The sequence below is a fragment of the Cervus elaphus genome, chromosome 2, assembly GCF_910594005.1.
Source record: "Cervus elaphus chromosome 2, mCerEla1.1, whole genome shotgun sequence".
In the NCBI taxonomy this organism is placed as follows: Eukaryota; Metazoa; Chordata; class Mammalia; order Artiodactyla; family Cervidae; genus Cervus; species Cervus elaphus.
Window position 1 is genome coordinate 43,204,006 of NC_057816.1, and position 23,503 is coordinate 43,227,508.

At 37.4% G+C, this 23,503-nt stretch overlaps 1 protein-coding gene across 2 annotated transcripts in view; it reads right to left on the minus strand.

The window, feature by feature from the left end:
• Positions 1-23,503, minus strand: part of NOX4 (NADPH oxidase 4) — a 171,809-nt gene that overhangs the window by 132,571 nt on the left and 15,735 nt on the right. Inside the window, exons 3-4 of one of the 2 annotated variants that reach the window (XM_043876528.1) lie at positions 3,294-3,404; positions 1,416-1,500 (exon numbers count right to left, since the gene is read on the minus strand). In XM_043876528.1, coding sequence (XP_043732463.1) covers positions 1,416-1,500; positions 3,294-3,404 — 196 coding nt within the window. The remainder of the gene's footprint in view (positions 1-1,415; positions 1,501-3,293; positions 3,405-23,503) is intronic. The other variant, XM_043876535.1, reaches the window with a different exon arrangement.

Genomic DNA, 23,503 nt, shown 5'->3' on the forward strand with positions numbered 1-23,503 from the left:
ACCCAGTGAAGTCAAAAATAAATAAATCTTTAAATCAAGAAGAAAGGAAAGGTGGCTTAACTATGGTCAGACCCCTAGTGAGCAGCAGACTGCAAACCCTCTGAATCACAAGCTCAGTCATGGCAATACTCTACACTATCTCAGTCTCTAGGTTGTTCTCCAATTGATGGAATATTTGGACACAGCTACTGCTTAGAAAAAATCAAGTTAAGAATGTGCCAATGTTTTCTGATTATCCTCCATTTTTGACCTTTCACTCTCTAGCTTTAATCCAACCCTAACCCTTACCACAAATGGCAACCCACTCCAGTATTCTTGCCTGGGAAACCCCATGGACAGAGGAGCCTGGAGGGCTACAGCTCATGGGGTCATAAAGACTTGGATATGACTGAGTGACTAAGCAAACAAACACAATAGCACTGAGATAATCTACTCATGAGGTTGTAAATTATAATAATTAATTCTGTCCTAAGAACTTCACACGCCTGTTTTCATTTTCTTCTTAAAACCATGAGGTAGGTGCTGCTGGCAATCCATTTTACGGTTAACAACTGAAGATCAGAGAGATTATGTCACATAGTAGGGCAGATGAGCAGCTGGGGATAGACCTACGCAATCCATTGACAGAGTCCATGTGCTTCCCAGGTGGCACTACGGTGAAAAACCTGCCTGCTAATGCAGGAGACAGGTTTGATCTTTGGATCTGGAAGATACCCTGGAGGAGGAAATGGCAACCCACTCTTGTAGTCTGGCCTGGAGAATCCCATGGACAGTGGGGCCTGGCAAGCGACAGTCTAGTTTCACAAAGAATCAGATATGACTGAAGTGACAGCATGCACGCACTTAAAAATGTTTATAACTTTCTGTTTCAAACCTTTGCTCAAGATAAACATTTATTTTAAAATGACTCTTAAAAATCAAAGATTCTCACTTTACATTTTAACTTGGAATTGAGCAGAATAAACTTCCACAATTTTGACATTTGCTCTTCTGCCCAAGTAGTAATATCAAAGAAACATTTAACAAATATAATTTTGAAGGAATCATATTCTATGAATGCACATTTCACATTTTAATTTTCAAGAATTTAAACTTCTATCATGTCATTTCTTTTAAGAGGTTGAAAACTTTTAATCACCTTCTTCCAATCTTTCTAAATGAAATTATTTCCTTTTAGAAAAACAATCATTACCAGCTTAAGGACCAAACTGTGAATACACACACACATATTTATATGCAAGTATATATATATATATATATACTTGACGTACCCATTTTCTGTAACACCACTAGATAAATTTCTTTACACACGTAGAAGAGAAAACTAAGCTACATAATAAGAAAACCATAAACAATAAAAATGCCATCCATAAAATGTTCTAACATAATACTTAACATCTTTTGTTTTTTCTCACCTGAGAAAATACAGATAGTCACACCACAGGTTATATGGAATGTTCTGCTTTTATCCAACAATCTTCTGGTTCTCCGGCTTGGAACCTAGATTTAAAAAAAAAACTTAATATGATAAAAGTGATGCAGCAAATCAGTTACATGCACAAAGCTTTGGAAATAGGGCAGAGGTCTATCAATTAAAACCTTGATAAGATGAAGTACAATGTCTCTAGTCAGTGGAACACTCAAATCATTAGAGAGAATGTGAAGAGGCTTAGTATTGATATGGAAAGACACGCAAGATATATTGTTAGGTAAAAATGTTACAACACATGAACTACACTATGATCCTATATTGTTTAAAATTAATGGCATTGTATATGTTAACAAACTTGCAGGCATTTGTCTCAAAATGTGGCTGTGCGGGCACAGCAACATTAGGGGGACCCTTCACTGATAACTTTGCATATTTCTGCAGTGTTTTCATTTTACAATATGTGTGATTTCCTTTCGTGGTCAAAAACTAAGATTATTTTAAAATAAAACAATTTCATCTACAGGTTTAAATGCCTGCTTGATCTTGTACAAAAATAAAACGTCAAGCATCTTTGAATACTATGTTTCACACTGGGGGACAACTCTCTAAGTCTTATTAAACGCTGAGAGACTTAGGTGGGCACTTTCCATTTCCTGCCATTTATCTTTTTCTTCATACCAAGCCAATGGCTAGCCACAGGGATCAAAACCTAGCATTTCACAATAGGGGGCAACCTACAGAAAGTGTTATTTCCACAAATTACTGCATTAAGAGTAAAGAGTTTCTAAATATAATTTCATGAAAAGATTGAGAACTTTAACTGCAGTAAATCCACTTACATGAACTTCACAGAACATCAAAATGACCTCATGTTAACCACTCCTTTCAAAATATCAGTATCGATGCAGTAGTGCCTAACTATCTTAGTGAAGAAAGCAATAAAGACGCACATGCACAAACACAGACACACGGACAAGACAAGACAGAGAACAATTTCAGTTGGATTTTTAACTTTCAAAGAGCTTTTCTCTTTTCTCAAATCCTTTCTTTCACATTCAAATATCATACACGACATCACATCATATCCAAGAACTCTATTTCAAGTCACTGACACAGTTCAAAACAGGAACGTGTTTTAAGAAACTGCCAACGCCAGCAGTCATCCTGTGTATTAATCCAAGTCCACGGGGCCCTTGGTCTTCCCTGCTGGCTCAGACAGTAAAGAATCTGCCTGCAATGCGGGAGACCTGGGTTTGATCCCTGGGTTGGGAAGATCCCCTGGAGGAGGACATGGCAACCCATACCAGTACTCTTGCCTGGAGAATCCCATGGACAGAGGAGCCTGGCTGGCTACAGTCCCTGGGGTCACAAAGAGTCGGACATGACTGAGTGACTAAGCACAGCATGGGGCTCCAGTGTGCTCACCTGAATTTAATTAAATGAAACTACAAGGCTTCAGTGAGGAATAGTTTAGTGAAAAGAGTTCAGAACTGGGGCTGATCTCAGCTCTACCATTCACTAGTTCTAAGGTCTGGGTCAAGTTAATTAAACTCTCTATGCTTCAAGTTCTTTGTCCTCAATACCCCCCAAATCATACGAGGATCCACAAGTATATATGTGAATTCTATATACGTTAGCACAGTATCTGATACTTGTTCTACTGTCCACTGCCCTAACTTACTATTGTAGAATAGTTCAGTGATCACCTTGACAGATGATGAGGTCTTTACTACATCAGGATCATCTTTGAAGAAATCACTCCAGCAGAAATTCAGACCATGAAAATTAAGTAGGACTAATGTGATACTTTTACACTTGATTGCTACGCTGGAATCAGTGACTAGAACTTCTTTTTTCTTACCTTCTGCGATCCTCGAAGATAAGCCAGGAGCGTGCGGCACATGGGTAAGAGGATAAGGCTGCAGTTGAGATTAAGAACAGATGCAGAGGCTCTGCTTAGACACAATCCTAGCTGAACAAATAAGGCAAGAGTCAAAACACAGTCAAGGACACAAGTAGACTACAAACATGCTGCCGACCTCACCCTGCAGAATCATGGCAAACGCCAGCTCCTTCACGGGTCTTGAATAACCCTCCACCTTCTCTCTTACCAAAAGAGAGCCTGGTCTCTTTCTCTTCTGCACTGCCAAAAAACGTAGCCTCCTCTCATTTCTAACAGTGTTCTCATCACCTGATTACATCATTTCAGGACAAGGTCAATTTCTTATTCCACTCCTTGTATAATGTTCTGCGTGGTTAAGAGCCCTAAAGTTTCAGAATATTCTGTGCATCCACACAGGTACAGAGTTGAATCCTTTGTTCACTGAGAAGTTAACAAGAATTTCAAACAAAGGCTTTTTCAATTGTGTACTCTCTAGAGCACTCTGAGCCTCCACATAACTCCCTTCTACACTAGGACCTGCCTTTAAGCTCTTCACCTTACTGACACTACTCATCTCTCAGGCTTCCTCTTAAGCACTCCTCCTCTAAAGTTCTTCCCTGATGCTTCCCTGATGCCACATAAAAAAGATAGTATTCCATATACAACGGAATACTACTCAGCCATAAAAATGGAATAATGCCATTTGTATCAACCTGGACTGGACAGACCCAGAGATTATCACACTAAGTGAAGTCAGAAAGAGAAAGACAAATACCATATGACATCACTTATACGTGGAATCTAAAATATGACACAAATGAACTTATCTATGAAATAGAAACAGGCTTGCAGATAGAGAAAAGACTTATGGTTGCCAATGCAGAGGGGAGTGCAGGAGGAATGGATTGGGAGTTTGGGGTTAGTGGATGCAAAGTATTATATACAGAATGGATAAACAACAAAGTCCTACTATATAGCACAGCGAACTATATTCGATATCCTGTGATAAACACTAATGGAAAGGAATATGAAAAAGAATACACATATTATGTATAGCATATATGCATAACTGAATCACTTTGCTGTACAGAAAAAATTAACATAACATTGCAACTCAACGAACAAAATAAGCAAATACTATATTTTTTTTAAAAAAAGGTCTTCTCTAACCCAGAACCAAGAGAGATCCCAGATCAACTGTGCTTCATACAAAGCTGATCATAAATACACTATACAACATATTTTTCAAAGACTCACACCCCTCTGGTATGATCCAATACTTTTCGGCAACTAATTTTAAATCAAATTCCTGCTAGATTGACATCCGATGTTGTCTGATACTACCTACATTCTTCATGCGATCGATGTGTTACATGAAAACTAGAGATGGGGTCATAGTTGTGCACTTGCCTTGGAATAAACACAAAACTACTTTACATTAAGGGTATCAACTAAGAAATAGGTGTAAGTCAAATGCTTTACTTAGCTTAAAATTGCTCATGACCCTGAAATTCCCAACTTAACTCCTGGCAAAGCAGCAACTCTGTTACATGGTGTTTATTGTCAGCACATGAAATATTATTCCTGAAGGGGAGACAGGGTAAGAAGCCAGGTCAGGAAAGCCATAATTTTCATTGAGTTATATGAAAAGTAATTAATCTTTCCAGTTAGGCTATTTCTCCACCATGAGTTTGAACACCTCAGGGATACAGTTCAATGAGTATACCAGTAAATGGACAAAGAGAAACAATCCTCTCTGGACTATCTAAAAAAAAATTATTAAATATAATTTTCTCACATCTGCGAGCAAAATGATCATTTCAGAGGGATAAGTTTTTGTTGTTTAGGCCTCCAGAGAAATAGAATAATTGTTATCTCTTTTTAATCTGGATGCGCATATAAGAAAATTTTAGCTTGAGGGATTTTAACGATAATTTTATCTGCAGTTCTAATGTACTAGGACAATAACTCGCTTAAATATATCTGCTAAAATCTATCATGTATGTTCAAGACTTAAGAAATACACATAAATTATTTAAATTTTCTTTGTGGTTCAGTGCTTTAAAGAAAATTCTTACATATTTTGTATTTTCTAACCATTTATTGAATATCTGGAAGTGTTTTATTGCTGTGTTTACATTAAATCACAGTAATTTAATTCAAACCGGCTTTAAGTGTCTACTTGGGATAAATGAATCTTATTTTAGCATTCCACTTCTTCCTTATGATGCTGCAAAATCTAACTGGAAATTTTACCAAGGACTCATTTCCTCATATATGTTTGTTCCTGAATATGGTTAGTTCTTTAAACCAAGATGAAAATTCCTTTTTATTAGGTTATCAGAGTACAAAACTCTCTCATTCAGAAGCAGTCAAGACAGTAAGGAAACGGAGACAGATTTCAGTTAAGTGGCACAATCATAGGAAACCAACTAATCCACTTACTACATGGGTAATATTATACAGCTAAGATTTGTTTTATTTAGTCATTATTAATTCATGATCTTTGTAAGAATCAGCTACTTCAAATTCACTAAAAAGAAATGTCTTCCTAAGTTATGTGTCTAGCCCATTCTATGTGGATGACATGTTCTACCATTCCTGGAGAGCTTAACCTGCTACTCTAGTTTTCGAATTTCATTCAGGTTAGTTATCACTAGATGGCAGCATAACTTTCATGGTTCTAATCTTACCTGTGAAGATCTCAAAAAGTGTGAAAGTGTTCATTGCTCAGTTGTGTCTGACTCTTTGCAACCCCATCGACTATAGTCCACACCAAGCTCCTCTGTCCATGGAATTCTCCAGGCAAAAGTACTGGAATAGGTAGCCATTCCCTTCTCCAGAGAAAATTACTAACCCAGGGATCGAACTCCTGCATTGCAGGCAAGTCTCAAATGTAACTGAAAATTCCATGTGTAAAATTTTAAAACTAGAAATATATTTTAGATGAATATGTATAATACATAGTTTCGTCCTTCCTATGGACTAAATGTTTGTGTCCCCCAAATATATACATTAAAACCCTATCATGATGGTATTTGAAGGTGGAGCCTTTGGTAGGTAACTAGGTTTAGACAAGATCATGAGAGTAGAGCCCCGAGATGAGATCAATGCAGTGAATGAGAACTACAGAATATGAGCACATATATAACAGGGAATGTGATCTAAATAGGAAGATCACGTAGGCTTTCTGGACTAAATGAAAAGTGAACTGAGATCTGAACGGTGAGCAGAAGTCATTTAGGAATGAGAAGAACATTTATGCAAAAAAAAAAAAAAAAAAAAAAAACAACCCAGCATGAAAACTGATGTGCGAAAAATGGGAGCATATTGTATACATGAGAAATTAATAGTAGGCCAATACGGTTGGATTGCAAATGGAGAATGGTATAACATAAAACTGGAAAAGCAGGTAGGGCTAGACCTTGATGAACTTTGTAGGTCATATTAAGAATGTGTGTGTTTATCCTAAAAATCAGTGCAGAGCATTATGTCATGAGCAGGGAGGTGGTAAGTAGACATTAGAATTTGGCAATGATAACTCTGAATGAAGTGTGCATAACTAATTGGAAGAACATAATTTGGGCAATGGCAGTACTTTGTGTAGTTAATCATCACAAAAGTGAAGTTTTGTTTGAGACAAGAAATATATTTTATGGTAATTATATATGAACCTCACATATAGAAAGGATTCAGTTTCAACTAAATAGTTTATTTATCAGTAAGTTTATTTTGCTAAATAATTTCCTAAAACATATGCATCTAAAATCAGAGAACTAAAATGGTCTAATCCACATGCCACCATCAACCCAGTGTCTAATCTCTCATGAGAGTCCTAACGAAAGGCAATACACACCCTTTGTTGACTATGTCCAGAGAGAGCAAACAGTTCTACCATCAAACACTTCTATTTTGTCTTCTTACACTTACATGAAATATGTGTCTTTATAACTTTTACCCACAAGGCCACTCTGGATAAAAATATTCTAAAATAGACATTAAAAAACTGAAGCTAAAACTAGGATGGCTTCAGGACCTCCCTGGCAGTCCAGTGGTTAAGACTCTGTGCTTCCAATGCAGAGGTGTGGGTTCGGCTCCTGGTTGGGGAACTAAGATCATAGATGCCACATGGCACTGCCAAAAAATGGAAAAGAAAAGTAGGATGATTTTCTAGCTCACTCTTGTTTTCTTTGGGTTAAACACAATTCTTTAGGCCTCTAAAATTCTTGCTAAAATTTTAAGACTCCCGCATGAAGAAAGTAGTGAAAAACACTAGACCATTCAGGCATGGTCTAAATCGAATCCTTTATGATTATACAGTAAAAGTGACAAACATTTAATGGGGAAGATCTGATAGAGTTCCTGAAGAACTATGGATTGTAATATTGTACAGGAGGCAATGACCAAAACGATCCCCAAGGAAAAGGAAATGCAGGAACATATAGTTGTTTGAGGAGGCCTTATGAAGGAATATCTGAGAAAAGAAGAGAAGGGAAAGGCAAAGGAGAAAGGGAAAGCTATACCCAGCTTAATGCAGAGTTCCAGAGAATGGCAAGGAGAGAGAAGAAAGGCTTCTTAAGAGAACAATGCAAAGAGATAGAGGAAAACAATAGATGGGAAAGACCACAGATCTCTTCAAGAAAACTGGAGATACCAAGGGACAATTTCAAGCAAACATGGACACAATAAAGGACAGAAATAGCAAGGACTGAATAGAAGCAGTTAAGATTAAGAAGAGATGGCAAGAATACACAGAAGAACTATACAAAAAAGGTATTAATGACCCAGATAAACATGGTTACTCATCTAGAGCCAGACATCCTAAAGTGTGAAGTCAAGTGGGCCTTAGGAAGCATTACTACGAACAAAGTTAGTGGAGGTGACAGAATTCTAATTGAGCTATTTCAAATCCCAAAAGATGATGCTGTTAAAGTTCTGCACTCAATATGACAGCAAATTTGGAAAACTCAGCAGTGGCCATAGGACTGGAAAAGTTTAGTTTTCATTCCAATTCCAAAGAAAGGGATGCCAAAGAATGTTCAAACTATAAGACAATTGTGCTCACTTCACATGCTATGTAATGTTCAGGGTAATGTTCAAAATCCTTCAAGCTAGGCTTCAGCAATATGTGAACTGAGAATTTCCAGGTGTACAAGCTGGATTTAGAAAAGGCAGAACCAGAGATCAAATTGCCAAAATCTGTTGGATCATAGAGAAAGCAATGGAATTCCCCCAAAAATCTACTTTCTACTTCATTGATTATGCTAAAGCTTTTGACTGTGTGGATCACAACAAACTGTGGAAAATTCTTAAAGAGATGGGAATACCAGACTACCTTACCTGTCTCCTGAGAAATCTGTATGCAGGTTAAGAAGCAAGAGTTAAAATCAGACATGGAACTACAGACTGGTTCAACATTGGGGAAGGAGTACATTATGCTGTATATCCTCACTCTGCTTATTCAACTTATATGCAGAGTACATCATGCAAAATGCTGGGCTGAATGAATCACAAGCTGGAATCAAGATTGCCAGGAGAAATATCAAACAACCTCAGATATGCAGATGAAACCACCTTAATGGCAGAAAGCAAAGATGAACTAAACTCTTGATAAAGGTGAAAGAGGAGAGTGAAAAAGCTGGGTTAAAACTCAACATTCAAGAAACTAAGATCATGGTATTTAGTCCCATCACTTCATGGCAAATAGATGGAAACAGGGGCAGATTTTATTTTCTAGGGCTCCAAAAATCACTGTGGATGGTGCTGCAACTGCAAAATTAAAAGATGCTTGCTCCTTGGAAGAAAAGTTATGACCAACCTAGACAGTGTATTATTAAAAAGCAGAAACATCACTTTGCCATCAAAAGTCCATCTAGTCAAAGCTATGGTTTTGCCAGTAGTCATGTACAAATGTGAAAGTTGGACCATAAAGAAGGCTGAGCACTGAAGAATTGATTCTTTCAAACTGTAGTGTTGGAGAAAACTCTTGAGAATCCCTTGGACAGCAAGGAAATCAAACCAGTCAGTTCTAGAGGAAATTGACCCTGAATATCCATTGGAAGGACTGATGCTGAAGCTGAAGCTCCAATACTTTGGCCACCTGATGAGAAGAGCTGACTCACTGGAAAAGACCCTGAAGCTGGGAAAGAGTGAAGGCAGGAGGAGAAGGGGATGACAGAGGATGAGATGGTTGTATGGCATCACCAACTCAATGGAGCAAATCTGCTCAAATTTGAGCAAACTCTGAAGACAGTCAGGGACAGCGATGCCTGGTGTGCTGCTGTCCATGGGGTTGCAAAGAGTCGGACATCACTTTGCGACTGAACCACAACGATCATCTCAGTGACCTTTTCCAATTTACCAGAATTCAGTAGTTAAGATTATGCTCTCTCTCACTAAGGACAAGTTCTGCTGATTCCAAGACTGTTATATTGTGAGGAACTATGTTGCATAATGACTCATCTTCTGTTTACAATTTTCGCACATGAATTGCTATCAAGAACCCCTTTATCCTGCAATGAAAAAAAATTGGGGTAGGGGAACAGAAGTGTGAGAGAGCAGGTACATAAATGTAAGAATTTATTAATGTTAGCCCATTATATTATATTGGATGTGAATGCTCTATTTTTACTTTTTCCTTCCAATTTTGCCTTAGCTGAAAATTTTACATTCACGTTTTCCTCATCTTCATCCAAGTTTTTGACAGAGCTATTTAACTGTAACAAAATTCTGTTGAAATAGTTGACTCTAGAGAGGACTTGCAAACTACCTTTTCTGGTAAATTAACTTTCAAATGAACATTTTTCTCTCAGCTGGGAATTTTCTCAGCAACTTTAGGGAAATGTAAAATGACATTCTACATGTAAATATCAATGCAAAACTGGTGTTCAAAGGGATCTGAAAAGGTCAGAGTAGTATTACTAGTAATTTTTTTTTTTACTTGTAATCTCTAATAATTAGTCATTTCCCTAGTTACCTCTTGGTGAGTCAACAATTAGTCATTTCAAGGAAAAAAATAAAAATAAAAATTAGCATAGAGGTTTACAAAAGATTTTTTTTATATTCTGCTCTGGTATTTTATGTTTGTCAAAAATTATGTAACTTTGTATTCATTAAGGTCAATTTTATTGACTCTTTTTCTCCAAGGAAATATTTTTAATCAAACCAAATAAAGCTTACACAACACCTAATTCTTAATTATTTTTATAATCTTAGAGCTTAGCTCTTTCATGAGGCCTTACATGTCATACAGGCCAACCCTTTTGCCTCTGTCTGCATTGCTAGTTAGTTCATAAAGACACAGTTCTGGAACCCAGGCCTCCCTTTATGCTCTCTGTTACTTCCTTAAGAACAGAACAGGGATGTGAATTCAAATGCTCTTTCCAAACCATAAAACGTCATTCTTTCAGTTGTTTAGCCTTTTATCCAAACACTGGATTTTCCTGTCATTTTATATAAATTTTTATCTAATATTTCTCTAATCACACATTAAAATTAATTGATGGATTATTTAAAAACAAATGTTATTGCTGTTGTACTTTCTGAAATTCTGATTCTTTAGATCTGTAGGGGTTCCTGCAGTAGGTTCAATCAGGTTTGGTAGTCATTATTTTAGAATCAATTTGAAGACAGACAGACCTGAGTTTGAAACACTTTTACTATTAGGTAGATGAAAACATAATTTCAGTTTTTGCACTGTTGAAATTTGCCATGTGATAGTGGAATACATTCTTAAATAAGTGTGGTTATGTTATAATCATTTTAATGCACATTTCTTGTTTTATGCTTTTTTGCTGGTTACTTATTACCTGCTGTTTATTTTCTATTTAGACTACGGAAATGATGTTAGACAAAAAGCAAATTCAGCAATAAATGCTGGAGAGGCTGTGGAGAAAAGGGAACCCTCTTACACTGTTGGTGGGAATGCAAACTAGTACAGCCACTATGGAAAACAGTGTGGAGATTCCTTAAAAAACTGGAAATAGAACTGCCATATGACCCAGCAATACCACTTCTGGGCATACACACTGAAGAAACCAGATCTGAAAGAGACACGTGCACCCCAATGTTCATCGCAGCACTGTTTATAATAGCCAGGACATGGAAGCAACCTAGATGCCCATCAGCAGATGAATGGATAAGGAAGCTGTGGTACATATACACCATGGAATTTTACTCCGCCGTCAAAAAGAATTCATTTGAACCAGTCCTAATGAGATGGATGAAACTGGAGCCCCTTATACAGAGTGAAGTAAGCCAGAAAGATAAAGAACATTACAGCATACTAACACATATATATGGAATTTAGAAAGATGGTAACGATAACCCTATATGCAAAACAGAAAAAGAGACACAGAAATACAGAACAGACTTTTGAACTCTGTGGGAGAAGGTGAGGGTGGGATGTTTCAAAAGAATAGCATGTATACTATCTATGGTGAAACAGATCACCAGCCCAGGTGGGATGCATGAGACAAGTGCTCCGGCCTGGTGCACTGGGAAGACCCAGAGGAATCGGGTGGAGAGGGAGATGGGAGGGGGGATCGGGATGGGGAATAAGTGTAAATCTATGGCTGATTCATATCAATGTATGACAAAACCCACTGAAATGTTGTGAAGTAATTAGCCTCCAACTAATAAAAAAATTATAAAAAAAAAAAAAAAAGCAAATTCAACCAATCTTCTTAATTGAGTTCAAAATGGGTCTAAAGAGGGCAGACAACTCTCATCATCAACCATGCATTTGTCCCAAGAACTGCTAGCAAATTTATAGTGCAGTGGTGGTACAAGAAGTTTTGCAACGGAGACAAGAGCCTAGAAGATGAGGAGCACAGTAGCTGCCCATCAGAAGTTGACAACAACCAATTGTGAGCAATCATTAAAGCTGATCTTCTTACAACTACAGGAGAAGTTGCTAAAGAACTCAATGTCGACCATTCTACAGTCATTCAGCATTTGAATGAAATTGGAAGGGTGAAAAAGCTCAGTAAGTGGATGCCTCATGAGCTGGCTGGAAATTTTAAAAAAAATCGTCGTTTTGAAATGTCATCTTCTCTTATTCTATGCAACAACAATGAGTCATTTCTGGATCGGACTGTGACGTATAACAAAAAGTGGATTTTATATGACAACTAGCAATGACCAGCTCAGTGGCTGGACTGAGAAGAAGCTCCCAAGCACTTCCCGAAGCCAGTTGCACCAAAAAAGGTCACCGTCACTGTTCGGTAATTCCCTGCCCATCTGATCCACTAGAGCTTCCTGAATACAGCGAAACCATCATATCTAAGAAGTATGCTCAGCAAATCAATGAGATGCACCAAAAATTGCAATGCCTGCAGCTGGTATTGGTCAACAGAAAGGGCCCAATACTTCTCCATGATAATGCCCGATCGCACTTCTCATAATTAATGCTTCAAAAATTGAATGAATCGGGGTACAAAGTTTTGCTTCATCCACCATAATCATCTGACCTTTCGCCAACCGACTACTACTTCTTCAAGCATCTCGACAACTTTTTTCAGGGAAAATGCTTCCACAGCCAGAAGGAGGCAGAAAATGTTTTCCAAGAGTTCCTGAAGCATGGATTTTTATGCTACAAGAATAAACAAACTTATTTCTCATTGGCAAAAATGTGTTGATTGTAATGATTCCAGTTTTGAATAAAGATGTGTTTCAGCCTTTGTCATAATGACTTAAAATTCAAGGTCAAAAACTGCAATTACTTTTGCACCAAACTAAGTGGTGTGGCCTTAGGTAATATTCTTACCCTTTCTGTCTCATGTTCCTCATCTATAAAATGAAAAATGAAATAATCTCCCCAAAGGGTAATTGTAAATATATTGCACGTATATTAACTATATATTAATATATATTAATTGTGTATATATATTAAGTACAGTACCTGGCATATAATAAGTTAACAGAAGCTATTCTTATGGTCCCATCTCTGGCCATCTACAAACTAGGTCTAGTTATAGAATTTAAATGCTCTTAGGGCAGTTTCTTAAAAATCACTTTTTCCAAGACTGTCTTTTCATCCTCAGCTCTGCTTATAGTTGGAGCTATAGGAGATGAGTTTTATTCCACTCAAAAGTATCTAAAGAAATAAAGAGCATCCTAGGTAACTAGTAGGTGTGCAATTAATGTATGGTGGATCATGAATGAGTGAGCCTCTGAGATGATCCTTTAATGCCCTCATTTTGGAAATAAAGAAAAAAGAATTGAAACCAAAAAACCCACGAGATCTATGTAGTTCACACCTAGGATCAGAACTCAGGACGTGGTCTTTCCATCAAACCACATTTCCCGGGATACCAACTCTGTCTCCACTTCCCCAACACCCACCACTCTAGGCACTGGGATCTTCTGTATCGAACTGAGCAACACCCAATTTGAAGAAAACCCTCAGGGCTGCTGTAGCTCTCTGATGAGCCTGTATATGTCATCCAGTCTAACCTTCTTGCTGATCCAACTTATACTAGAAGCCTGTAAATAAGCCAAATTGCTGAAACCGTAAGGGCACTCAGTTACACTTTCGCTTTATATAACTCAGTTCAGCTCCTGGATGCATTATGCTGACCAGCGATTGCACACTTTATTGCATATCTCAGTTCCCTCTCTGCAGCTTATGCTGTTGCCTTTCTTCTACTGTGATGGCATTACACCTCTTCTAACTACCTCTGTGCTATCAGAAGAACTCCTTATTATTCCTCAAGTCTCAGCCCAAGGCTCATTTTCTCGTGGAGGCCTTGCTAAGGCCAACATCCCCAATAGTATCCTCATTTACATCTCCAAAGTTTTCTCCTTTTCCAATATCCTGAAAAATTGGGGGCATCTTTCTCAAAGTTTCCCTTTTGCCTTTCGCTATACCTATTTTGAGAAGACTCTTGAGAGTCCCTTGGACTGCAAGGAGATCCAACCAGTCCATCCTGAAGGAGATCAGTCCTGGCTATTCATTGGAAGGACTGATGCTGAAGCTGAAACTCCAATAGTTTGGCCACCTCATGCGAAGAGTTGACTCATTGGAAAAGACCCTGATGCTGGGAAGGATTGGGGGCAGGAGGAGAAGGGGACGACAGAGGATGAGATGGCTGGATGGCATCACCGACTCGATGGACATGAGTTTGAGTAAACTCCGGGAGTTGGTGATGGACAGGGAGGCCTGGCGTGCTGCAATTCATGGGGTCACAAAGAGTCGGACACGACTGAGTGACTGAACTGAAACCTATTTTGAAACACTTGACCCAATACATTGTAATGGTTTACCTATTTATCACAAGCTTATCTTCCCCCACAAAGCTAGAAAGTGGTAGTATAGTAAGTGGAAAAGCCCAAACTGACCCTTATTCTTAAGAACCTCAAAAATGCAGGTCAATACTAAAGAAAATTATTTCAAAAAAATATTCCTTGGGGAAAATGTTCCTTTAGCAGTGAAAGTCAAAGAAAGTAGTCATAAGACAAATACATGAGCAAGAAGAGACAACCCCATAAAGTACTCTATATGACTTCCAAGGCAATGGTAGGCATTTTTTATTGCTTTTATAGTAAATAAAAGGGCTCATGGCAGAAAATCAGAACAATTTATTTTTGCTGTATCTATAAATGAAAACTGTGGCTCTAATTTAAATGTCTAGTTTATACCAATAATATATTATGATAGGGATATTAATTTAGAATATGATGAACATTCCATGTTAGCAAGATTGCACTTAAGGACAAAAACATATTTCAAGGAAGAGCTACTTCAAATGTGGATTACCTAACTATTTTCATAAGGTTTCATATGGAAACAATAATGAATAATGTGTCATGACCAACCAGAAAGTAGTTAATAATAATTGAAGGAATTATTTCTCAATAAATCCTAATAAAAGCCACCAATTCAGTACTCTTGGGGTATATCCAAAAACTCATGAATGCCCCTTCATGCCATAATAAAAAAAAAAAAACTTTAATTCATTCCAAATGATCCTAGCTGGTTTCTGTCAACTTACTGCCTGGAGACTTTCAACTATGATGTGATTTTTGACTCAGGCTGACCTTTCTTCCTATCTATAAACTGTCTTTTTTAAAACACTGTCTCTAAAAGAAGTTTGAAAGAAGGATGCTTGGAGAAAATTTTTTCCCATATAACTTAAGGGACCACCAAAAGTTTAATGTTGATTCTGATACTTTATCCAGAAATTTTATGTTTAACTCAAATCTTTCCTTTTACATGTCATCATACTTTATTCTAGAGCTTCCCAGGTGACTCAGTGATCAGGAATCTGCCTTCCAATGCAGGAGAGGTGGGTTAGATCCTTGGGTCAGGAAGATCCCTCTGGAGAAGGAAATGGCAACCCACTCCAGTATTCTTGCCTGGGAAATCCCATGGACAGGGACGCCTGGCCAACTATAGTCCATGGGGTCGCGAAGAGTCAGACATGACTTAGCGACTAAAACAACATACTTCATTCTGCACTTTCTAGAAATGAACTTCCTTCCGTTTCCAGTGAGAATGTGGTCTTTCCTTAGAAATCTACTATGAATCAGAAAGAAATTTAGCTACTACAGAGAGAAGAAAGCAAGACTGACATATAACAGTTCTGTACTGATTTTCTCTGCTGTCTTTCCTGTGCCAAAAGCCTGGACAGCAGAAGAGATTCACTTCTAGACTTTGCGTCTGTCTGGAAAAACTTAAATTCAACATAAATGGTAGTCAGAACTACACACGAAGACATTCATGGGTTTTTAAAGGCAATGCTGTCTAGTGAACAGTCACCAATTAAAAGGTATGAAATTTTTACCACACCTAACACCTGTGACCTCTGCCAAGGTCACTAGTCTCCAAAACTGAGCATTGAAGAATTTAACAGAACAGCAATAAAAACTCCCTCCACTTTCCCTCATGAAACTGTTCTAAAAGGTAAAAACATATCAAGTGAAAATTATTTGACCTCTTTAGCTGACAAACATTATTAAAATGGAATTTTTAAAATTCATCTATGACATTACTGTGGATACTCACACCTGTCTCTGCCTCCGCTCCTTTCTAAGGCCCAACAACAAAGGCCTCAAGAGTTACAGAGCATTTGATTGTACGTCATTATTACATTTTCTTCCTCCGATACAAATGATCCATGCACAGGGGAAAGCACTGAGGAATGAAATGTATTTTGCAGAGACTGGTTGGCTAAAAAGCTGAGGAAGACTTGTTGCTCCATTATCACAGATTCAGAACATCTGATCACAATTGCTGACTATATAGTTACCTCTAAGCTACTCTTCTTGTATTGTTCTTCCACATCTTTACGCCATTTTCAATTTATCAAAATTCCTCCTAAAATTTATAAGCCAAAACAGATGTACCAATAACCTGAGCATATGCAATAATTTTTGGAAGAAAACAATACTCATGAGTACTTACTCACTCGGTTAGAATTTTAATCAGACTATGCATTACAATATATATTAAAACTCACATATTTAATATAGGATATTCAATATTAAGATTTTTTCACATGTCTGTCAAGCATAATCTACTTAAACATATCTATTTTACAACTGCTGAATTAAATCCTATTTGTTAATAACATTTTCAATTGAATCTATAAATACATCTTTAAGTTCTATCTCTGTCTTCAAAATACTAGCAATCTTAGCTAATTCAGCATCATTTAACCATAACTTTCAACTTAGAATCAAGCTGACTTTCTTCCAGTGTTTCTTTGGAAAAAAAATATATATGTATATATTTTTATGCAGATAGCTTCAAGAAGTTATCAATTCTAAGAGTAAGAACTCTGGATACACTGCATGTGTGCTAGGTCACTTTAGTCATGTCCAACTTTGCGCAACGCTATGGGCTGTAGCCCACCAGGCTCCTTTGTCCATGGGATTCTCAAGGCAAGAATCCTGGAATGGGTTGCCACTCCCTTCTTCAGGGATCTTCCCGACCCAGGGATCGAACCCACGTCTCTTATGTCTCCTGCATTGGCAGGCAGGTTCTTCACCACTAGCACCACCTGGGAAGCCCAATGGCACAAATACCTAACAGGATAGGTAAAATAAAGATGAACTGAATGAATGGATTATTTGTTATAGATCATTTACCTAACTTCCTGTTGCACACATATTTAAGTACTAGACTCTTCTGACAAACTCTTCAGTGCTTAATTGGTCAACACACATTGGCCATATTAGTCCATCTGCTGGTAGAACAATACATTAAAGCAAATATAATATGATGTATTGGTGAAGAAAAAAATGTAAATAAAGCTTAATCTTTTTTTCCTAACAGTAAGTAAGACTAAAATATCACAGACTGGACTTTCTTAAGAAAGTAAATAGCAAACAAATGAACCAAGGGTACACATAAATTTCTAAAATAGTCACTGCAGTACAATCTGTGATACAATGAATAAAAGTAAAAAGGCCAACAGTAGAGAAATATAAAAGAAATTATCATACACATTACGTGCTACTATGTAGCCATTAAAAATAAAATAAAGTAACTTATATAATAGAAATAAAATAATAAAAATAATAATAAATAATAATGGGATACTTTTGAATTAAGAATATACATGTACACAAATGTTAATCTACATATACAGGCATAAACATAGGTATAGAAATTGACATAGATTTTACACATACAGTTGGTTATCTCTTAGAAGTTAAAAGAAGTTTCTAATTTTGTGTTACTGGCATTCAATATAGGGAAGCGGGTATTCTGAAATGTAATATAGTTAATAACTAAGTACCAAAAATCAAATGGATAAATAAAAATTCACAATAAATGAAATGAAATGGGTTAACATACTTTGAAATTCTAATAATATACCCAAAGGACATACCCAAAGGAGTATTCTACACAATGATGTTTTTTACAGCATTTTCTAGGTAAGTGAAGTAACAGAAGCCAACTGACTGTCCAAAAGTATGAGAATGTTTAAGTTAAATGGTTTAATTGGATGTCCAAAAATATAAGAATATTTAAGTAAGGTGTGTTTTTATTCCTTCAGTAAAATATTAAAAATAAATAATGCATGTATAACAGTTTGTGATTACAGGGATAAATCTGATGTGATATTTAATGTTATATTTTAAAAAGAGAGTACAAAACTGTTTATTTGAAATGATCACATTGTTATTTAAAAAAACCTGAATTTAAAAAACACATTAAAATGTTAACCATGGGTATGTACGGATACTGATATAAATTACTTTATTGCATTTTCCCTTATATTCTATGACAAATATGAAAAAATATTTAATTAATTAAATAATTTAATGTAAAGTCAAAAGAAAATTATTTTCTTTTTCTTTTTTTTTTAAGTTTTTTTTTTTTTTTTTTTAACACTTTACAATATTGTATTGGTTTTGCCATACATTGACTTGAATCCTCCATGGGTGTACATGTGTTCCCCATCCTGAAACCCCCTCCCACCTCCCTCCCAATCCCATCCCTCTGGGTCATCCCACTGCACCGGCCCCGAGCACCATATCATGCATCAAACCGGACTGGTGATTCGTTTCACATATGATAATTTATTGTCTCAATGCCATTTTCCCATATCATCCCGCCCACGCCCTCTCCCACAGAGTCCAAAAGTCTGTTCAATACATCTGGGTCTCTTCCACTGTCTCGCATACAGGATTATTGTTACCATCTATCTAAATTCCATATATATGCGTTAGTATACTGTATTGGTGTTTTTCTTTCTGGCTTACTTCACTCTGTGTAATAGGCTCCAGTTTCATGCACCTCATTAGAACTGATTCAAATGTATTCTTTTTAATGGCTGAGTAATATTCCATTGTGTATATGTACCACACCTTCCTTATCCATTCGTCTGCTGATGGGCATCTAGGTTGCTTCCATGTCCTGACTATTATAAACAGTGCTGCAATGAACATTGGGATGCACGTGTCTCTTTCAATTCTGGTTTCCCCGGTGTGTATGCCCAGCAGGGGGATTGCTGGGTCATATGGCAGTTCTATTTCCAGTTTTTTAAGGAATCTCCACACTGTTATCCATAGTGGCTGTACGAGTTTGCATTCCCACCAACAGTGTAAGAGGGTTCCCTTTTCTCCACACCCTCTCCAGCATTTATTGCTTGTAGACTTTCGAATAGCAGCCATTCTGACTGGCGTGTAATGGTACCTCATTGTGGTTTTGATTTGCATTTCTCTGATAATGAGTGATGTTGAGCATCTTTTCATGTGTTTGTTAGCCATCTCTATGTCTTCTTTGGAGAAATGTCTGTTTAGTTCTTTGGCCCACTTTTTGATTGGGTCTTTTATTTTTCTGGAATTGAGCTACAGAAGTTGCTTGTATATTTTTGAGATTAATTATTTGTCCGTTGCTTCATTTGCTATTATTTTCTCCATTCTGAAGGCTGTCTTTTCACCTCGCTTACAGTTTCCTCTGTTGTGCAGAAGCTTTTAAGTTTAATTAGGTCCCATTTGTTTATTTTTGCTTTTATTTCCAATATTCTGGGAGGTGGGTCATAGAGGATCCTGCTGTGATTCATGTCAGAGAGTGTTTTGCCTATGTTCTCCTCGAGGAGTTGAATAGTTTCTAGTCTTACGTTTAAATCTTTAATCCATTTTGAGTTTATTTTTGTGTATGGTGTTATGACTATACAGTGGAAGTGAGAAATAGATTTAAGGGACGAGATCTGATAGACAGAGTGCCTGATGAATTATGGACGGAGGTTCGTGACATTGTACAGGAGACAGGAATCAAGACCATCCTTATGGAAAAGAAATGCAAAAAGGCAAAATGGTTGTCTGAGGAGGCATTACAAATAGCTGTGAAAAGAAGAGAAGCAAAGGAGAAAAGGAAAGATATGCCCATTTGAATGCAGAGTTCCAAAGAATAGCAAGGAGAGATAAGAAAGCCTTCCTCAGCGATCAATGCAAAGAAATAGAGGAGAGCAACAGAATGAGAAAGACTAGAGATCTCTTCAAAAAATTAGAGATACCAAGGGAACATTTCATGCAAAGATGGGCTCAATAAAGGACAGAAATGGTATGGACATAGCAGAAGAAGAAGATATTAAGAAGAGGTGGCAAGAATACACAGAAGAACTGTACAAAAAAGATCTTCACGACCCAGATAATCACAATGGTGTGATCACCCACCTAGAGCCAGACATCCTGGAATGTGAAGTCAAGTGGGCCTTAGAAAGCATCACTATGAACAAAGCTAGTGGAGGTGATGGAATTCCAGTTGAGCTATTTCAAATCCTAAAGGATGATGCTGTGAAAGTGCTGCACGCAATATGCCAGCAAATTTGGAAAACTCAGCAGTGGCCACAGGACGGGAAAAGGTCAGTTTTCATTCCAATCCCTAAGAAAGGCAATCCCAAAGGATGCTCAAACTACTGCACAATTGCACTCATCTCACACGCTAGTAAAGTAATGCTTAAAATTCTCCAAGCCAGGCTTCAGCAATATGTGAACCATGAACTTCCAGATGTTCAAGCTGGTTTTAGAAAAGGCAGAGGAACCAGAGATCAAATTGCCAACATTAGCTGGATCATCAAAAAAGCAAGAGAGTTCCAGAAAAACATCTATTTCTGCTTTATTGACTAGGCCAAAGCCTTTGACTGTGTGGATCACAATAAACTGTGGAAAATTCTGAAGGAGATGGGCATACCAGACCATCTGACCTGCCTCTTGAGAAACCTATATGCAGGTCAGGAAGCAACAGTTAGAACTGGACATGGAACAACAGACTGGTTCCCAATAGGAAAAGGAGTACGTCAAGGCTGTATATTGTCACCCTGCTTATTTAACTTTTATGCAGAGAACATCATGAGAAATGCTGGGCTGGAAGGAGCACAAGCTGGAATCAAGATTGCCAGGAGAAAAATCAATAACCTCAGTTATGTAGATGATACCACCCTTATGGCAGAAAGTGAAGAAGAACTAAACAGCCTCTTGATGAAAGTGAAAGAGCAGAGTGAAAAAGTTGACTTAAAGCTCAACATTCAGAAAACTAAGATCATGGCATCTGGTCCCATCACTTCATGGCAAATAGATGGGGAAACAGTGGAAACAGTAACTGACTTTATTTTTCTGGGCTCCAAAATCACTGCAGATGGTGATTGCAGACATGAAATTAAAAGATGTTTACTCCTTGGAAGGCAAGTTATGACCAACCTAGACAGCATATTAAAAAGTAGAGACATTACTTTGTCAACAAAGATCCGTCTAGTCAAGGCTATGGTTTTTCCAGTGGTCATGTATGGATGTGAGAGTTGGACTATAAAGAAAGCTGAGCACCGAAGAATTGATGCTTTTGAACTGTAGTGTTGGAGAAGATTCTTGAGAGTCCCTCGGGCTGCAAGGAGATCCAATCAGTCCATCCTAAAGGAGATCAGTCCTGGGTGTTCATTGGAAGGACTGATGCTGAAGCTGAAACTCCGATACTTTGTCCTCCTCATGTGAAGAGTTGACTCATTGGAAAAGACCCTGATGCTGGGAGGGCTTGGGGGCAGGAGAAGGGGACGACAGAGGATGAGATGGCTGGATGGCATCACCAACTCGATGGACATGTGTTTGAGTAAACTCCGGGAGTCTGTGATGGACAGGGAGGCCTGGCATGCTGCGATTCATGGGGTCGCAAAGAGTCGGACAGGACTGAGCGACTGAAGTGAACTGAACTGATGGTGTTAGAAAGTGTTCTAGTGTCATTTCTTTACAAGAAAATAAAGGGGGAATGTCTTAAAAGTATAACTTGAGGAGGAGGAATATTACCTTTAAATGAAAATAAGGGGCAATTTTCATTTTGTGTGTGTGTATTTTCCATTGTTTTCCTTAATTTTATACATCTGCTTCATACTGAAAAATGCACATCAAACTTGTAAAAATTATCCTGCAGATATTTCTGTGGCTTAAAGAGGAAGCTTTCAGAAGGAAATTCACCTGCTGACCTCTTTTATTCTAACCTTCAGATAAATGAAAAGACATTCATTTAAAGCACAGGATCAATAGGACAAGACAGGACAGGATAGGAACAGGGAAGAAGGTAAATCATAATGAGTGATACACAGCTACCAAGTAAAAAAAGGGCTCCAGGTAATGTAAAGAAGAACTACTGAGGGCACGGGAGGGCTGAGATAAAATTACTGATTCTTTAACACTTAAGTGGGCCAAACATTAAAGATTATTCAAGCTGCATATTATCCAAGTGCCATATTATATTTCTTACAGTGTGGTTAGTTTATGTGCTGTTAAGACACTTAGGAAACAGTTTCTGAAAAAAAAAAAAGTATTTCAACATGTATTAAAATATTAGTAAATAAAACCCCGATATGCTGCCCTGTACCAAACAAAACAACAAAAAACAAACCAAACAATCCCCCACTTATACTCCATGCTCCTAACCTTCCAACCTTGGTTCGTCTTTTGGGTTGGTTGGTGTTGCTGTTTAGTCACTTAACCATATCCAACTCTTGGCAACCCCATGGACCATCACCACCAGCCACCATAGCCTCCTCTGTCCATGGAATTTCCTAGGCAAGAACACTGCAATGGGTTGCCATTTCCTTCTCCTTTATGCAGGTACAAGTTCTCTGTTAATACTTTACAGCCCAGAAAGTTAGAGTGAACTGCTGTAACACATCTTCATTTAACCTGTCTTTTCTGTCATTCATTTCATCGTATTCACCTACCATTTTAATGTTCTCTCCTGGGTTTGTTCGGTTTCCTAGTATTTCAAAATCCGATATTCTTTTGTTGTTGCTGCTTTTACTGTAACTGTTAATATGGCTATCTTTTGTTTAGATGGTTAACAGTATGGGTAATACATAAGAAAAAAGCCATATAAATATAGAAATTAAACAATACTTAAAACACTCACTGCATTCATCCCTTCAGTCCCCCAATATCCCTAAGATTTCTCATTGAAAACAAGCTATTATAATCAAATGTCTTATGTTTTTAGAACTGTACTCTGTGTGATATCACCTCCACTATTGTCATCTACCTAAAACCATTATAATAAAGTAAATACCAAAATTTTATATTTGTTACAATATGAACAAATTTGTAGTCTTCCATCTGAAGAAAACCCAGCAGGCAGTTTTTAAATTACAAAACTAGCAAACTACCTCAAAATATTCACACTGTAATAGCATGCTCTGTGTTCATCATGATGTTTCTTGAAGTAGCGGGGAATAAATGTCTATTACTAA